The sequence below is a fragment of the Salmo salar genome, chromosome ssa29 (assembly GCF_905237065.1).
Source record: "Salmo salar chromosome ssa29, Ssal_v3.1, whole genome shotgun sequence".
NCBI lineage: Eukaryota > Metazoa > Chordata > Actinopteri > Salmoniformes > Salmonidae > Salmo > Salmo salar.
Window position 1 is genome coordinate 17,656,716 of NC_059470.1, and position 20,212 is coordinate 17,676,927.

Here is a 20,212-nt window from a genome sequence, read left to right on the forward strand (position 1 = left end):
TTCTTTAGGGATGTAGTTCTTTAGGAAGTAAAAGTTGTCAAAAATATAAATAGTAAAGTAATGTACAGATACCCCAAAAAACTTCATAAGTAGTACTTTAAAGTATTTTTAATGAAATGGATCAGACAATGTCGTTTTTATTGATCTGTTTGTCAGTGTCAGCAAAATACGCTACCCTGTAATTTAGTCGTATTAAAAAAGATTCTGCTAATGTCTCCAGTCATATAGTGTAGTTGAATTGAATTCTCATGGGAGAATTGAAGCATGCATTGAACAGTCTTTTTTGCGAACAATGATTGAGTTATATTATTAGCCTAAACTATGACTATCCAATAAACTCGTCACATTAGGAAATCTTACAGAAGTCTGCAAATGCGGTGATGCATGAAATCCTTTATTATAAAGGTGAATTTTTACGGTGAAAATGTGCTTCCCCAAACTTGAAACTCACGCGCCACCTATGGCTACAGAAACACAGCTAGCCAAACAACAGTCTGGCTGTTAACCTGTTAGGGCTAGGGGGCAGTATTGACACGGCTGGATAAAAAACGTACCCGATTTAATCTGGTTACTACTCCTGCCCAGTAACTAGAATATGCATATAATTATTGGCTTTGGATAGAAAACACCCTAAAGTTTCTAAAACTGTTTGAATGGTGTCTGTGAGTATAACAGAACTCCTATGGCAGGCCAAAATCTGAGAAGATTTCAAGCAGGAAGTGGCCTGTCTGAGAAGTAGTGTTTCATCTTGGCTCTTTTTATTGAAGACTCAGGATCTGTGCAATAACGTGACACTTCCTACGTCTTCCATAGGGTCTCAGAGCCCGGGAAAAAGTTGAACGATATCGAGGCAGGCTCTGGCTGAAACACTTTATCGCTTTTGGCAAGTGGCCACTCAGAGTACTATGGGCTTAGGCGCGTGCCCGCTTCGACCGAATGCTTTCTTTTCCTTTGTCTGTTTATCTAAACGCAGATTCCCGGTCGGAATATTATCGCTGTTTTATTACAAAAATGGCATAAAAATTGATTTTAAACAGCGGTTGACATGCTTCGAAGTACGGTAATGGAATATTTAGAATTCTTTTGTCACGAATTGCGCCATGCTCGTCACCCTTAGTTACCCTTTAGGATAGTGTCTAGAACGCACGAACAAAACGCCGCTGTTTGGATATAACGATGGATTATTTTGGACCAAACCAACATTTGTTATTGAAGTAGAAGTCCTGGGAGTGCATTCTGACGAAGACATCAAAGGTAATAACATTTTTCTTATAGTAAATCTGACTTTGATGAGTGCTAAACCTGCTGGGTGTCTAAATAGCTAGCCCTGTGATGCCGGGCTATCTACTGAGAATATTGCAAAATGTGCTTTCACCGAAAAGCTATTTTAAAATCGGACATATCGAGTGCATAGAGGAGTTCTGTATCTATAATTCTTAAAATAATTGTTATGCTTTTTGTGAACGTTTATCGTGAGTAATTTAGTAAATTCACCGGCAGTGTTCGGTGGGAATGCTAGTCACATGCTAATGTAAAAAGCTGGTTTTTGATATAAATATGAACTTGATTGAACAAAACATGCATGTATTATATAACATAATGTCCTAGGGTTGTCATCTGATGAAGATCATCAAAGGTTAGTGCTACATTTAGCTGTGGTTTGGGTTTATGTGACATTATAGCTAGCTTGAAAAATGGGTGTCTGATTATTTCTGGCTCGGTACTACGCTGACATAATCTAATGTTTTGCTTTCGTTGTAAAGCCTTTTTGAAATCGGACAGTGTGGTTAGATTAACGAGAGTCTTATCTTTAAAATGGTGTAAAATAGTCATATTTTTTTAAAATTGAAGTAATATCATATCTAAGGTATTTGAATAACGCGCCACAGGATTCAACTGGCTGTTGAGTAGGTGGGACGCAAGCGTCCCACCTAGCCCATAGAGGTTAAAGGGTACACCTGAATTAAAGGGTAACTACAGAAGAAAAAAAATCTACATTTCTCAGGTTTTTTCCAGACCTCAAATTGTTCCCTGATGTGGTTTAAGCATTGTTGTGGACATAGAAGAAAAAAAGAAAACATTGGACATTCTATTCTATTCTATTTTTTTTGTGGTATCGTTTTCTAAAACTCTACCCTCTAGAGGATTTAGCAGAAAAGAACACATGGCACTTTGAAATCTGCAATAAATCCATTTTTCACTTTCTTTTCTGTAAATCTATCCAAATCAACAGAAGAACACAAGGGCATGCTAATAAAAAAAATGGCTAGTCATGATTAGCCTGGTTCCGTATGGAATGCAGGCACATTATGGGACACAGGCCAGGTCATTATCAATGATCATGTTGTTTTTTTTTTATATGAGAAAATTGGTGCGACCAAATCCCTGGTAGCATCAGTGGAAAAGGTAAGTTTAATACCCTGCAATGACTGAGAACATACCACAAAATTGTATTCCCTGTCTGACCTCCTCCGTGAGATCCCCTTCAACACGATCTTCTCTACATGCACGGCTGTGAGGAGAGAGGGAAGAGGATTAGCACATACTGTACAGTCTTACTGGGACTACTTCACAGTAATAATAGTTTAAATATACGGGGCTGTGCATACAGTTGTAATTCTCTTCCCAATTGACTGTGAGGGATTTGTAATACTGTAGGGGTGGGTGTGTGTGTATAAACTTGTGTGTTCTTCACTGGCTTACCTTCCCTTTGGGCCCTTCTGCTGGGGGGTGTCTGGCTGGCGTGGTGAGCCGGTCCCTGTGCCTGCGTCCTCTCACCCAGACTGGCCTCGATGGTGACTGCTGCTGGGCCATGCTCCTCTGCTTTCTGGGCCTTGTTGTGCTGTCGGAACACAAAGGGACTAGTGAGTAGAAAGCTTTCAACATCACAGCTGCACTTGGGCAATTAAAAGATGACATCCCACACAGCAAGGTCACCAAGATGAATCAAACTATCAAGCTCCCAGAACATCTGTCAGGTGTGAGCGAACGGCTATCTGGTCGAATACTAAAATGTTGCCGCCTGTACCATTGTTGCAGTGGCGTTTTTGTCCTTCAGGGACCCATGCTGTTGTTCATAAGTTGCGTAGGGGATGAGACATACAGCAGCCACCCCTCCACCACACACTCACACAGCTAGGGTTGCAAAGGGTTGGAAACTTTCCGGTATATTTCCATGGGAAGTTAAGCCCGGGAATTTGGGGAATTTTGCTTAAATTCATCAAAAAAAGTTAGCTTATAACAATTAACCTTTTTTGTGGGATACACAAGGCAATTCTAGGTCTTGTGACATATTTAAACTATCCCCAATTCAATGGAATTGCTAACCTCTACATGCACAGTGCATTCTTCCATTCTCAAGATCTTGCACACTAATGAGATGCTATTGAGCCCACACCACTACACTGTCTGAGCCAAGGACTACATGCTTTCTGGTAAGTTTTGATTACAATACTGGGTGGGGTGAATATATTTTATGACATACATGATTTTTTGTTAACTAGTAAATAGTATCCTACGGCAAAGTGTGTTTAAATCATTTCTAACTAGTTAACAATTTCTGCTAGTTTTAGCTAGCTTGAGCCTGCTAACTGAGGAGTGTTAACTGACCTGTTTCCATACATGTTTCATTTTAAAACATTTATCTTACAAATGAGTTGTATAATCTAACTGCTTAACTATTTATCTGTACATGGAATTGTATTTATTTCCTTTTTTTACATTTTCCCCCCTAATCTTCACAGGAAAATGCCACGACTATCTGATGTGTGGAGACATTTCCCTGCAGCTAATGTAGAAGGACTGTGCCAAATCATATGTGAAGAATGCAACAAAGATGCAGAATCATCTGGCCAAGTGCATAAAGTTCTCTCAGTGCTCACAACAAGCAACCTCTGACAAAAGTCCCTCTACTTCTACTCAAGGTGAAAATGATGAATCAGACACCTTATCGATAGCAACAGCTCATGGTCCTTCTGGAATTAGATGTTTTTTTGACTCAATGGAGGAACGTAGTCAGAGAAATGCTGATGAATGTCTTGCTCGAGCTGTATATGTAACTGGTTCACCTCTGATGCTCACAGGCAATGTGTATTGGAAGAGATTTCTGAATGTTCTTCGCCCAGCATACACCCCTCCAACCAGACATGCTTTATCTACTCATTTGCTGGATGCAGAGTTCAACAGAGTTCAAATGAAGGTTAAGCAAATCATTGAGAAAGCAGACTGTATTGCAATCATCTCTGATGGGTGGTCGAATGTTCGTGGGCAAAGAATAATTAAATACATAATCTCCACCCCTCAACCAATATTCTACAAGAGCACAGACACAACAGACACACCGGTCTCTACATTGCAGAGGCAGTCAATGACCTTGGACCACAGAAGGTATTTGCACTGGTGACAGACAACACTGCGAACATGAATGCTGCTTGGTCTAAAGTGGAGGAGTCCTACCCTCACATCACACCCATTGGCTGTGCTGCTCATGCATTGAATCTGCTCCTCAAGGACATCATGGCACGGAAAACAATGGATACACTCTACAAGAGAGCCAAGGAAATGGTTAGGTATGTGAAGGGTCATCAAGTTATAGCAGCAATCTACCTCACCAAGCAAAGTGAGAAGAATAAGAGCACCACAATGAAGCTGCCCAGCAACACCCGTTGGGGTGGTGTTGTCATCATGTTTGACAGTCTCCTGGAGGGGAAGGAGTCTCTCCAAGAAATGGCCATATCACAGTCTGTCGAGAGGATCCTCCTGGATTATGTATTTTGGGAGAGAGTGGTAAGCAGCCTGAAACTCCTGAAACCTATAGCAGTAGCCATTGTACGGATTGATGGAGACAATGCCATTCTGTCTGATGTTCAGACTCTGCTTGCAGATGAAAGAGAAGAAATCCGTACCGCCTCGCCCACTTCACTGTTGCTCCAAGCAGTGGAAACTACAGTTCTGAAATACATCAAAAAGCGTGAAGACTTCTGCCTGAAACTCATACACGCCGCAGTGTACATGTTGGACCCCAAGTATGCTGGCAAGAGCATCCTGTCTGGCGCAGAGATCAACAAGGCCTATGGTGTCATCACTACCGTGTCTCGCCACCTTGGCCTGGATGAGGGCAAGGTTCTTGGCAGTCTGGCGAAGTACACTACCAATCAAGGGCTTTGGGATGGAGATGCAATATGGCAGTCGTGCGTATAAATCTCATCAGCCACCTGGTGGAAGGTACTTTGTGGATCTGAGGTTCTTTCCCCGTTGCCTCCATCATCCTCCAAATCCCACCAACATCAGCCGCCTCAGAGCACAACTGGTCCTTGTTTGGGAACAAACACACCAAAGCATGCAACAGGCTGACCAATACAAGGGTTGAAAAATTGTTGGCCATCCATTTGAGGCTTTTTGAGCCTGACAACGAGCCATCTTCAACAAGGTTGGAAAGTGACAGTGAAGATGAGGCCTCAGAGTCTGATGTTCAAGAGGTGGACATTGAGGAGGTCCAGGGAGAAGACATGGAAGCATGAGAGGAAGACAACCAAAGCTTTAGTTTCTAGACTATCATTTTACAGATGTATGTTGAAAACGTTTTTGGGAGATGCGATGGATCATTGGGGATCATTCAATATTCCCTTTCTTTTGTTGTTCAGTGAAATCATCCCATGTGAAGAGTCAACTCATTTAATTAAAAGTTCAATTCGTAACTAAATTGTTTTTTTATTTCTGTTGGAAGGTTTTAATAATTTGCAATTATGTCGACTTATGATAAAGGTAAAAGGTTTATGTTTCTGTCTCCATATGATTTGGTTAATATCTCCAATGCAAAAAACATCTACATTTAAATGGTATTAATTTGCATATATTTCCGTTAATTCCCACGGAAAGTTTCCACCTCTGAATATTCCCCAAAATGTGTAACCCTAAACACAGCATTAATGTACTTCATTACATCCATGATAGAATCAATTTGCATTTACATATTCATAACTGACAATGGGTTTTGCTGCATCAATTCCCAGAGATCTCTTTATGCACGCACACACGCCCTGCTTGCAGCCCATGAGAAGGGGTCAGGGCTTTGGTCCCTGGCTATCAGCTAGGAGGCAGAGCTGACAAACAGACTGACAGTTATGCCTTCGCTGAAGGTCATGGGAGAACAGAACACAGTTCAGCCCTGGCATATCAGCGCAACACAAGCCCCTCAGAGCCAGAGGAGAGAGAGGGGACAGATACAGCAGTGCTATTGGAGAACTGGTACTAGGGCTTATATGATAATAGCAAAAGCCTAGTCCTGTATACTTCAAATATACCAGGGGAAAACGAACCATAGCATTCAATAGATGAATAGCATTGGTCCTATATCAGTGGCACTTGAATGATGCCAAACACAACACAGCGACCACATCAGCTTCTGCTGGTTTGAAGCGTTTCCTCCCTCTTTACATTTGACATGGTCCAGGAACAACAACTGGCCTTACAAATGGGAGCTCTGATTTCATTTGGCATTAACTCGACATCTGCTGCTGCTGCGGAGAGAGGTGATTCACCATGAGGTCATCAAGGGCTATTTCTGGAATGGGTTAGTCAGTGGATATCACTCTTTTTCATCCAACATGGTTCAGTGGAGATTGATGTAATGAACTGCATGTTGAACTGCAGAGGGAGTCTCTCTATGAGCCTGCTCACAGTTGGGTAAATCCACTTGAATTCTATCACTTTTTGACAGCACCCCTTTTGATATGAACAAAACTTTCCATAAATGTTTGCCCATTGTAGAAGTACTCAAAGTGAGTTTTTGGACCTAGATGCCAAAACATTCAAGAGATAAAGGTGTTCAAAGTTGACCTATTTTGCATACGCCACCATAACGTGAGATACCCATGTCTTCATCACTAGAAATTAAACGGTTGAGATTGATAACATTTAAAAGCTTACAAACAGGGTTGTCAAACTATTTCATAACTCACGTTTAAAGGTTAAAAAAAAAAAAAACATGCATAAGTTCATATTTTTTTCATATTCACATATGTTGTAGCTTAGACCCTACTTACCATCTGAGGTTATTGTGTTTTGACCGGCATCGGTTGAGACAACATGCTCTTGAATACAGGGCGAGTGTCATGTTTTTGCTGGTAAATGGACTAAAATGGGAATAAAATTGAAATTTCTACTTTCAAATGGTGCCACAAAGACGGTTGGACGCCCACACCAGTGGAGGTTGGTGGGAGGAGCTATAGGAGGACGGGCTCATTGTAATGGCTTGCATGGAATCATTGGAACGGTATCAAACACAAACATATGGAAACCACGTCTGACTCCGTTCCATTTATGCCATTCCAATGACCCTGTCCTCCTATAGCTCCTCCAACCAGCCTCCTCTGGACCACACATCAGAGAATGTTGAATTGAATGGGAATATCCGTTGTTTTAAATTATACTGTCAACCCTCCATAGGAAACCTATTGAAATCATATAAATATAGATCATAGAATAGACATGACCAGTTAAGTTCACATTCAACAGTGGGTGGACCGGCAGCCATCTTTGTGGTAGTAATTAGAAGTAAAAATGTAAATTTATGTTAAATGTCAATGGTGTACCAGCTAAATTACAGTGGTCTGAAGGGATAGGTCCATTCTATTTCTATTATTGAAATGACACCCACCCTGTATTCAAGAGCATGTTGTCTTGTCTCTCAACCGATGGTGGCCACACCACAAAAACCTCAGGTAATGTAAAGTTGGGTCTAAGCTACAACTTGTGAATTTCGAAAAAAAAAGATAATTGACGTAATAGATAATTGACGTTAAAGGTAAAAAAAAAAGGCTATTATTAATTTATTTTTATTATAAAATAGTTTGACAACCCTGTTTGTAGGCCTTTAAATTATATCAAACCATTTATATTTTTCAATGATGAAGACATGGATGTCTCATGGTATGGTAGGGTATGCTAAATGGGTCAACATTGAGCATCTCCTAAATGTATTGACATTCTGGTCCAAAAAGTCACTTTCTGACCACTTCTTCCCTGGGCAAAGATGTATGGAAAGTTTTGTATAAATCAAAACGGGATGCTGTAAAAAAAAAAAAAAAAGTAAATGAATTCAAATGAATTTACCCAGTTAGAAAATAACCCAAGTATGTAAAGTAAGATTTTCATCTCTTAGACATTAGATTTGCAACTTTTCTGTTTACACTATCCTATCTGTCCTATACATTGGACACAGCAACACACGTTGGAGAATCACCCTCTTACCCAAGCAATTCCACCAGGTGTAGCCTAGGCAACAACAACAAAAAGGCCAGTACTCAAGCAAGTACCTCATTAGTAAACTCCTAGGAATTGAGAGGTCCAATTGTGGTCACTCTAGGCTCAGAGTGACTGAACTCTCTTCTTTGCTGGTCAACTGCGGGGGTGGATTGGGACAGTGTTTGCTATAACAACACTTAAACCTCACGCCATTTCACTTGAGCGCTAGTAGCTGTTCTTCAGATCATAATTGCTGGCTATGAGAGTGTAAGTAAATCTGAGTTGTGAGGTTGCGTGCTGCTGGCTTCAAACTCTCTTTCTCCAAGTGGCTAAATATGACATCAGGCACACATAGAGATGTAACTATTTCAGTGGACAAGTGGGTCAACAACACTACAGTCAACATGGATGATTGCCCAACACAGGACTGTATTAAAACTATACTAGAAACACAAGTGGAAATAGGACGTGACCACAGGTTGCCACAGAAATGTTCAGTATATAGCCTATTCAAAGTACGGAGCAAATAAAATCATGGACGTGTAAGTTATTGATCATTTTTTTATAGCCTACACAGTGACAAGTACCACTCCAATACAAATATAGGTCTGCATCAGTATAAAGCCATAAGGAATTTGCTTTCATCTGGCCAAATAGCTTGTTTAAAACAGTAACAGCGAGTAGACAAGAAGAGAGGACACTGTTAAGATGCAGCACCCCAAGAAGGAAATCCCTCTCTGTCAACAAACGGAGACCCTGGCTGGCCTCCCCGTATCCTATATTCTGCAGTCAGTCACCTAATGCTCAGTTGGTTTCAAGCCCTTGGCTTCCAGCATGGTTTTGAGCCCCACACTCGGACATAACTTCCTTCTCCCTGTAGAGTCACCAGGCCTGCAGTGCAGTAGGCCAGAGGGCCAAATACCTCGCACGCAGCACAGCACATAACTCTTTGTGAAATGCCCGTAAAGACGAGCAAGTGTATTTGGGGGGTTGATTCCATGGTGGCCTTTTGTATAGGAAGAGATGACAACCAGTCCCCTGTAACACTATTAAATGCCTAGCATAGGGCATAGTGGCTGTTATACAACGGGTGGGTCTAATCCTGAATGCTGATTGGTTAAAAGTGCATTCCAGCCAGTGTCTATTCCACAAGTATGTTCGAGCACTCTTGAGTGGGGATTTTCCACACCTAGCGAGAATTCTGGATATTTCCATGAAGATGTCACACACTCTAAAAGACAAAATAAGATGAGCAGCCTTATTTAGGGCCATCAATGGATGGATCAATTCATAAGCCACCAAAAAAATACTAGATTTCAAAAGGAAGAGTGCTTGTTACTAACCGTTGGTGCAAAAGCTGATTAATTTGAACAAATACTGCATCTTCCCCCCATCTTTCAAATGTCAACCATTGAGAACTAGCCATACTCTTTCAGCCTTTTGTAAGACATTGGGATATAATACTCATTATTGTGGGGGTGATAGCCCCCCCCCAATAGTATGGCATTGGTTGAAGTTCAATTTTAAATTAAAATCTTCCTACCATCATATCTAAGCCAATATGACACCAATGTCAATGAAAATTCGCAAATCAACTTGGAGGTAAACACACTTTCCGCCTCATCATGAGCCATCCGGCTGATACAGAGAACCACGTACAATATTTTTAACAGGTTCATTAGCATTGGGGGAAAAAAACACAATTTCTTGCCTTGACCTAGCTCAATATCTAGTCGTTGGATAAGAACGAGCCTACAGCATCCACAAAGTGACCATTAGACTTGCCACCATTCGGTCAGAATAAGTTTGTAGGAGCAACAGTTTTAATAAAATGTATCGCTATCAAGTGCTCAAAACGATTTGCTACCTTTTTGTAGAATTTATGACAATGCTAACATATTTTCAGTCGAATCTCACCGATTTCTAAAACCGGACCAAAGCACATGGGTTGCGCAGCAATAGCAGCTAGCTAACACCAGTCGGATGAGAGCTACAAGCAAAGGAAGCTAGCTATATTTAGCTATGGAAGGTTTTTCACATGGCTGAAGTCATCGGTGTAAACTGTTGGACTTGACACGTGCATGTCATCAAAGCACAAACAAATAAGCACAAATAAGATAGTGAATGTCCTTGGTTGCTATTGCCAGTTAGCCAGCCAACTAACGTTAGCCAGCCAACTAACGTTAGGCAGTAACTTAGCTAGCTACAAGCCAACAAGGCTGAAACATTAGCTGCATGGACAGATCATGCACTGGCACAACTCAATGTTGACAATATCCCACACACCCTTCCACAAAGCACAGCTAGCTAAGTAAAGTTCATAATCACCAACAAACTTTGGGAAACTGCTAATGTATAATACATGCAATGGGCATTGCTCATCTAACAATAACTTTAGCTAACATTACTCTATACATACCCTAGTCATGTTGATTATTTGTGTATTCTCCAGGAGCGAGACAATGTTTGTTGATCTAACTGCACTGCCCAATTTACAGTAGCTATTACAGTGAACAAATACCACGCTATTGTTTGAGGAGAGTGCACAACAACAAAACTTTTATCATGGCAACTGGTATGATACATTCACCTCTGAAGGTAAATAATGTACTTACATTCGGTAATCTTGCTCTGATTTGTCACCCTGAGGGTCCCAGAGATAAAACGTAGCATAGTTTTGTTTGATAAAAATCTATTTTTATATTCAAATGTAGGAACTGGGTATAATGGCCTATAATGGTGATATAATAGCCTTTCTCTTGCATTTCAAAGACGAGTATAAGTTTTTGATAAAAAACATGCGTCTTCTCTTTGTATTATCTTTTACCAGATCTAATGTGTTATATTCTCCAACATTAATTTCACATTTCCACACACTTTAAAAGTGTTTCCTTTCAAATGGTATCAAGAAAATGCATATCCTTGCTTCAGGTCCTCAGCTACAGACAGTTAGATTTGGGTATGTCATTTTAGGCGACATACCCAAATCCTTAAGAAGTTTTAAAAGAGATCAGGGACATTTTTTCCAGTTTACTCCATATTGGCTTCTGGTTTTTCGCTTCCCCTCTGGAATATCAGATGTTAATATTAAATACATACATTATTTATGTTGCCATGGTTGTGTATTTTTACTTTACTTGTATTTCTGTGTTATGCTGTATTATAATATTGTATAATAATGTTGCATAATCACCTTCCGGTGTAAAAAACATGGAAATTAAATATAAAAAACGAAATGTTTTAAGTGAGAAGTATATACATTGGTCTGAAGCCTGAGCACCACAATGCCTACTCTACCCATGCTCTACCAAGGTTTTCCAGCCCACAGCTTTGACCTACTACAGTAGCTATGTTGGTCTATTGTACTTAAAACAATGAGTATGCAGGGTTCTAAGGATTCAAACATTCTCAAACAGCCTAATTCATACTCTTCAGTTGAATAAAGGACTTTACACTATCCTGTTCTTAAAATAAGGTATGTATATCATCAGGCTGTATATATTTTTAGATATAGACCTATTGTAAATGTGTATTATTGTAGCGTCACCATCTTTATTGCAAAAATAACATCAAACACACAACTTTAAAACTACATATTCATTTGACAGAGGTAATAAACTGCCCAATGATCAGCCCAGAAATTGATAAAACAGGCCCATGTTCGAAAAACAAGTTTCTCTGAGCTTATGTCAATATTACACAGGTAAGCTAAGAGTTACAGATATCAGGACTGCAGACAGGCTCTATATGAATGACTGTGTCCAACACACCACCACCTGGTGTCATGTTGGGCACCTACTAGAGGTCAACCGATTAAATCGGCATAGCCGATTAATTAGGGCCGATTTCAAGTTTTCATAACAATCGGTAATCGGCATTTTTGGACGACGATGACATTGCACTCCACGAGGAGACTGCGTGGCAGGCTGATCACTTGTTACGTGAGTGCAGCAAGGAGCCAAGGTAAGTTGCTAGCTAGCATTAAACTTATCTTATAAAAACCAATCAATCAATCTTAACATAATTACTAGTTAAACTAGTAATATCATCAACCATGTGTAGTTATCTAGCTTGTCCTGCGTTGCATATAATCAATGCAGTGCATGTTAATTTATCATCGAATCACAGCCTACTTCGCCAAACGGGTGATGATTTAACAAGCGCATTCGCGAAAAAAAGCACTGTCGTTGCACCAATGTGTACCTAACCATGAACATCAATGCCTTTCTTAAAATCAATACACAAGTATTTTTTTATTTTTTTAAACCTGCATATTTCGTTAATATTGCCTGCTAACATGAATTTCTTTTAACTAGGGAACTTCTCTTGCGTTCTGTGCAAGCAGAGTCAGGGTATTTGCAACAGTTTGGGCCACCTGGCTCATTGCGAATTGTGTGAAGAGCATTTCTTACTAACAAAGACCGTAATTAATTTACCTGAATTTTACATAATTATGACATAACATTGAAGGTTGTGCAATGTAACAGCAATATTTAGACTTAGGGATGCCACCCATTGGATGAAATACGGAACGGTTCCGTATTTCACTGAAAGAATAAACGTTTTGTTTTCGAAATGATAGTTTCCGGATTTGACCATATTAATGACCTAAGGCTCGTATTTGTGTTTTTTATATCATAATTAAGTCTATGATTTGATATTTGATAGAGCAGTCTGACTGAGCGGTGGTAGGCAGCAGCAGGCTCCTAAGCATTCATTCAAACAGCACTTTCCTGCATTTGCCAGCAGCTCTTCGCTGTGCTTCAAGCATTGCGCGGTTTATGACTTCAAGCCTATCAACTCCCGAGATTAGACTGGCAATACTATAGTGCCTATAAGAACATCCAATAGTCAAAGGTATATGAAATACAAATTGTATAGAGAGAAATAGTCCTATAATAACTACAACCTAAAACTTCTTAAGTGGGAATATTGAAGACTCATGTTAAAAGGAACCACCAGCTTTCATATGTTCTCATGTTCTGAGCAAGGAACTTAAACGGTAGCTTTTTTACATGGCACATATTGCACTTTTACTTTCTTCTCCAACACTTTCTTTTTGAATTATTTAAACCAAATTGAACATGTTTCATTATTTATTTGAGACTAAAATAGATTTTATTTATGTATTATATTAAGTTAAAATAAGTGTTCATTCAGTATTGTTGTAATTGTCATTATTAAAAATATATATAACAATTTTTAAAAAAATAATAAAAAAATAATAATAAAAAAGTTAATTACATTTATTTTATTTTTTAAATGTAAAAAAATTTGGTCGATTAATCGGAATCGGCTTTTTTGGGGTCCTCCAATAATCGGCATCGGTGTTGAAAAATCATAAATCGGTCGACCTCTAGCACCTACTGACCAAAACAAGATGTAGAAATACTTTCCCCTCAATTGCTAAAAAAAATGTTACGGAAATACAGGCAGGCATCACATTACTACAAGACAAAACAGCTCGCTCAGTCAAGCATAATGGTCTTGTAAGTATAAAAGCAAAGCTTGTTTTCATATAATTAAAAAAGCTTAAAATGTAGTGCAATGGGATTAGTGTGAACAATCACATTATTGTGATTGGGTTCCCGAGTGGGCAGCGTTTTATGGCACTGCATCCTAGTGCTAGAGGCGTCACTAGACACCCTGGTCGTATCCAGGCTGTATCACAACCGGCCGTGATTGGGAGACGTAAACAGGCTGCATACACATTGTTTGAAGTACAATAGACCAACTTTGGTTGAGCATGGGTGGAGTAGGCATTGTGGTGCTCATGGGAATTTCCTTTCTTTTTCGGCTTCAGACCAATGTATACACCGCAGTTAAAATGTCTTTTTTTGTTTTTAATTGTCATAAGGAGTGGAATTTTCAAGGTCTCACGATCTGGCAAATCAGTGCACATATTTAAGAAAATAACTTTGTGGACCGGTTCGTACTTATTCATTGGCGAGAAGCCGAACGGGGAAAATATGTGCGCTTTCCTTATGAAACATACTTTTCTACCCCTATGCTAAAGTTGCTAAATGTTAATCCCGGATGTTGTGTATCGCGTTCAGTCAATTAGGTGGCAGCAGACCTGGTTGTTGCTAGATATGTTTGAGTCACGTCGAGGACAATAACTAACCCTTTTATAACCGTAAAGTGGAATTGACAGCATTTTAGCAACATGAAATCTTATTAAAATCTGTTCATATTCACCCCCAGGAAGAATGAGGCCTTTTTTCATATTTACTGACAAGCAAGCACTTATATTATGGTCCTTTTCACATTTTCATACAATCATATAATATTTGGGAATAATGTAGAGTAAGGCATTTGTGAAAATTGGGAACGCTGTGGGAAAGCTGCCGTACGTTTCGACAATTAATGGAAACTACAGTAAATGTATTTATTTTACCTTTGTTTACAGATACGCAAGTTGAGAACAAGTTCTCATTTACAGCTGCGACCTGGCCAAGATAAAGCAAAGCAGTGTGACACAGACAACAACACAGAGTTACACATGGAGTAAAAACAAACATACAGTCAATAATACAGTACAAAAACAAGTCTATATACAATGTGAGCAAATGAGGTGAGATAAGGGAGGTAAAGGCAATAAAAAGGCCACGGTGGCAAAGTAAATACAATATAGCAATTAAAAAACACTGGAATTGTAGATTTGCAGTAGGTGAATGTGCAAAGTACAAATACTGGGGTGCAAAGGAGCAAAATAAATAAGTAAATACAGTAGGGGATGAGGTAATTGTTTGGGCTATTTATAGGTGGGCTATGTACAGGTGCAGTGATCTGTGAGCTGCTCTGACAGCTGGTGCTTAAAGCTGGTGAGGGAGATAAGTGTTTCCAGTTTCAGAGATTTTTGTAGTTCGTTCCAGTCATTGGCAGCAGAGAACTGGAAGGAGAGGCGGCCAAAGGAGGAATTGGCCCTGGGGGTGACCAGTGAAATACACCTGCTGGAGCGCAGGTGACGAGTATGAAGCGAGGGCCAGCCAACGAGAGCGTACAGGTCGCAGTGGTGGGTAGTATATGGGGCTTTGGTGACAAAACGGATGGCACTGTGATAGACTGCATCCAATTTGATGAGTAGGGTGTTGGAGGCTATTTTGTAAATGACATCACCAAAGTCGAGGATCGGCAGGATGGTCAGTTTTACGAGGGCATGTTTGGCAGCATGAGTGAAGGATGCTTTGTTGCGAAATAGGAAGCCAATTCTAGATTTAACTTTGGATTGGAGATGTTTGATGCGAGTCTGGAAGGAGAGTTTACAGTCTAACCAGACACCTAGGTATTTGTAGTTGTCCACATATTCTAAGTCAGAACCGTGCAGAGTAGTGATGCTGGGCGGGCGGGCAGGTGTAGGCAGAGATCGGTTGAAGAGCATGCAATTAGTTTTACTTGTATTTAGGAGCAGTTGGAGGCTACGGAAGGAGAGTTGTATGGCATTGAAGCTCGTCTGGAGGGTAGTTAAACACAGTGTCCAAAGAAGGGCCAGAAGTATACAGAATGGTGTCGTCTGCGTAGAGGTGGATCAGAGACTCACCAGCAGCATAAATAAAACATCTGTCTAGGACCAGAGTCAGACCTGTGCACCATAGCCAATCAGAGCTACAGTAGGCCTATATGCAAATAAGCCATTTGCCACACTGGCACTGTTGCCAACAATATTTAGTGAGTTTTCAGACCTCTCCAGTGATGTTTATTGGTAAAAGATTCCAGCGACAAATTCAGCTACTTAAACAGGCCTGCCACCATTCACTTTGCCGTAACGTGACACTTCCTACGGCTCCCATAGGCTCTCAGAACCCGGGAAAAAGCTGAATGATATCGAGGCAGCCTCTGGCTGAAACACATTATCGCGTTTGGATAGTGGCTGGTCAGAGTACTCTGAGACTCACGCTCGTGCACGAGGGCACGAGATGTATTTATTTTCTCTCTCTTTGTACGTATACAGGCTTTCCCGGTCGGAATATTATCGCTTTTTTACGAGAAAAATTACATAAAAATTGATTTTAAACAGCGGTTGACATGCTTCGAAGTACGGTAATGGAATATTTAGACATTTTTTGTCACGAAATGCGCCATGCTCGTCACCCTTATTTACCCTTTCGGATAGTGTCTTGAACGCATACGAACAAAACGCCGCTATTTGGATATAACAATGGATTATTTGGGACCAAACCAACATTTGTTATTGAAGTAGAAGTCCTGGGAGTGCATTCTGACGAAGAACAGCAAAGGTAATAACATTTTTCTTATAGTAAATCTGACTTTGGTGAGTGCTAAACTTGCTGGGTGTCTAAATAGCTAGCCCTGTGATGCCGGGCTATCTACTGAGAATATTGCAAAATGTGCTTTCACCGAAAAGCTATTTTAAAATCGGACATATCGAGTGCATAGAGGAGTTCTGTATCTATAATTCTTAAAATAATTGTTATGTTTTTTTGTGAACGTTTATCGTGAGTAATTTAGTAAATTCACCGGCAGTGTTCGGTGGGAATGCTAGTCACATGCTAGTCACATGCTAATGTAAAAAGCTGGTTTTTGATATAAATATGAACTTGATTGAACAAAACATGCATGCATTGTATAACATAATATCCTAGGATTGTCATCTGATGAAGATCAAAGGTTAGTGCTGCATTTAGCTGTGGTTTGGGTTTATGTGACATTATATGCTAGCTTGAAAAATGGGTGTCTGATTATTTCTGGCTGGGTACTCTGCTGACATAATCTAATGTTTTGCTTTCGTTGTAAAGCCTTTTTGAAATCGGACAGTGTGGTTAGATTACCGAGAGTCTTGTCTTTAAAATGGTGTAAAATAGTCATATATGTTTGAGAAATTGAAGTAATAGCATTTCTAAGGTATTTGAATAACGCGCCACGGGATTACACTGGCTGTTGAGTAGCAAGCGTCCCACCTAGCCCATAGAAGTTAAGCCTTTGTGTTTTACGTTTCCTAATTGTAGGCTACTACCTTTAGCACTTGAAGTGAATAAAGTATTTTATTGTTGAAATATTAACCATTACCTCACTGCTTTAGCACATGGCTACATTTGCATGTTTTCCAATGTGAATTATTTAAGAGATGGGTGGATCTACGGCTTTAGAGGTTGTGAACGATGCTAAATAGGCATAAACAAGGCATAAACAAAGAACAGCACTGTAGCTGTTCAATGTGAAAGGTTACCTTTATTATACAACAATTGGCAATTTGATACTGTAAATGGTTTGCCTAATGGGGTAACTTGGTGGGATAATGTTCAGAGAATCCATTTTGGCAATTTGGTATAAGTATTCCTTTTCTAAATATATGTTTCCCAAGGATTAATGTAGAGCAAGTGTGACAATCACACGTAAAAATGTGAATGCCTTTTTTCCTAAACAGGATTATATGTTAATCATATTTTAAAGCAGCATTACATCCCCATATTTCCTCCAACTACAATGTACGATATGCCATTTGGAGCTCTGAGTCTGTACTTTTATCCAATGTAAAAAACACAATTTCAAAATTTGGAACAGAAGACTAAAAAGAGATGGTGGGTTACAAATGGGCGTTCTGGGGTGAAAAAAAACAGACTGCTGCAACCTAATAGCTGATTTATGCTTGATCTGTCCATGCTGTCTGGAGGCTCTGTATGGAGAGTGTGAAGAAGCATCCAGAAGCTTGTGGAGGCCAAATCGAGCTCCATACCAGATCGCTGTGCACCTCCCAAATGTTGTAACAATGCAGAGGGCTCCCTACAGATTTGATTTATTAGGATCTGCATTAGCCGATGCCAATAGCTGCGCATTGACATGATTGGTTGGGGGTAGGTGGGGGCGGGAGGTCCTGTATAAACACAAACTCACTTCCTTGACAACTCTGAGAAGCATGAATCTTCTAGAGGCCGTAAATACTGTACTGCAGGTGCCAGAATGACCACGCAGAGCCTTTAACGCTGCAGACATAAAAGAAACGGAACCCCTGGTCTGAGATTCAACCTGATACACAACATCCGGGATTACCAGTTAGCCACTCTAGAATGGTTGTGGAAAATTGTGTTTCATAAGGAAAGTACGCATATTCTCCCAATTTCATGAGGAAAGTATGGATATTTTTTCCTGCCTTCTTGCCATTAAATAAAGTTAAGGGGGAAATTAAAGCCTATGTAGAATGTTCAAGATACGAACCGGTCGAAGCTGTACTCCTAGTCCTAGAACCGTAGATATCACGTGATCTAGGTCAGGGGTTTCCCAAACTCCGCCATGCCCCCCACCCCCCAAGTGCACATTTTGATTTTTGGAGTAGAACTACTAGTACACAGCTGATTCAAATGTCCCACTCATAATCGTGCTTTGATGATTTGAATCTGTGCTAAGGCAAACAAAAACGTGTACCCAGGTGGGCCCAAACTCTTTAGAGATAAAGTTAGTTAACCACTCATTTTGCAATCAGCTAACGGTCGTCACTAGTTACTACAACCACAGTCATAATTATGGCTAAACCCCGCCTATTTCTTAAATGTATCTTTTTAAAATCTGATTTTAAACCTAACCTTGCCACACAATTGACCTTAAATTGAGACCAAAAAACTCCTTTTTGTTTTAATGAATTTTTATGATAGCCTTTGTGGCTGTGTGGTAACTAGTGACAACCCCAGTTAACGTTAGCTAACACACGAGTCAATCTAACTGCTGTTACCTGGGCGTTTATTCTGCGCTGATTCTGCTGTCTCTCGTCCTCTATAGCAAGTTGAATTTTGTCCAGCTGTTCTATAACTTTTTCTCTCTGATGAAACGGGAACGCTGGATGCAAGGAGGCCATAGTAAAAAGCAGCGCCAACTGTTCCAAGGGTCCGATCGCTGCCTCCATTGGAAGCCCGCAATTCTGTTCTGTTCTCCCGAACGCTTTCCCGTCCACACACGGAGAATGGAACGGGTGATGTTGAGAGTCCTTGAAGGGCGAAACAGAGTAGCCATAGTTTTTGTATAACAAGGAGGGATCCACATGGCTCAATATCCGAAATAGTATTCCCGCACACTCCCTGCTGTCAGATCCCAGAAGAGACAAGCAGACCAGCAGCTTGGAGCGCACGACAGGGTCGATAACATCTGATAAAATGGTCAAATCATTCGGATTGTTGGCCCTTATCTCGACATCCCGTAGAACGTGGTTATCTTTCCGAGCCAGGTCTTCCAGACAGGAGCCCAAAAACCGGAGCTCAAGTGGCTGGCACATATGGAGCAGTCCGCACATAAACTCGATCCGCTTGGCAGGATTTAAATGCAAACCAAACCACTCGAAAACGGTCTCTTTATCCAATTGAGATGGATATCCTGGGTGTCTGGAGGAACCTTCGGGCTTGTCGGAGACCGATCTTGGAATATGGAGATCGGGCTGTTCCTCGGCCGTATCGTCTCCTCCTGCCTCCGCCGTTCTCATGGGCAGCTTCATTTTAAGCATTATCAGCTCGACTAGAAAGGCTTCAAGGCGTAAATTACCGGTAAATATACATCCTTTGATCGTCTAAACGTTTTTTAAAGCAGAATCAACGGAAGCAAATGACATTTTCTGTGTTTTGTAATAATCACAGTGACTCGGCGACAAGCTGTAGTTTTCTCCACTGTAGACGGCACTCTGGTGACATGTCAATCATTCACAAACCCCTCCCCCTTTCCTTAGAAGCGTTCTGGGTCCTAAAAAAATGGTAGTTATACAAGTGTCATAACTTGGGTTTATCGTTTTAGTTTATTTATCTACAATCTGGGGTAGAACTCAAATTTGTAGAGAAAGTTACATTTTAGATATGTGATTTTGAATCTGTAGAATCTCATTAAATGGCAGGCCTATATAGAAGCCTATCAAATAATATGTGCAACTCATCATCATGAGTACTGTGTTTACGAAACTACAAAGGTAGTCTACAAATGTTTTATCAATAGCCCATGTTTTCAGTACTCAGTTTATTACAGTATACACTATAGT

At 40.3% G+C, this 20,212-nt stretch overlaps 1 protein-coding gene across 7 annotated transcripts in view; it reads right to left on the minus strand.

The window, feature by feature from the left end:
* The window catches only part of LOC106590291 (zinc finger CCHC domain-containing protein 2), a 68,691-nt gene extending 48,806 nt beyond the window's left edge, over positions 1 to 19,885 (minus strand). For all 7 annotated transcript variants that reach the window (XR_006762703.1, XM_045710723.1, XM_014181140.2 and 4 more), the window contains exons 1-3: positions 18,929 to 19,885; positions 2,704 to 2,842; positions 2,442 to 2,512 (exon numbers count right to left, since the gene is read on the minus strand). Coding sequence is in view for 6 of the 7 variants with exons in the window: in XM_045710723.1 (XP_045566679.1) it covers positions 2,442 to 2,512; positions 2,704 to 2,842; positions 18,929 to 19,690 (972 nt within the window). In the remaining variant the exon portion in view is untranslated. The remainder of the gene's footprint in view (positions 1 to 2,441; positions 2,513 to 2,703; positions 2,843 to 18,928) is intronic.
* Between the last annotated feature and the right edge of the window lie 327 nt (positions 19,886 to 20,212).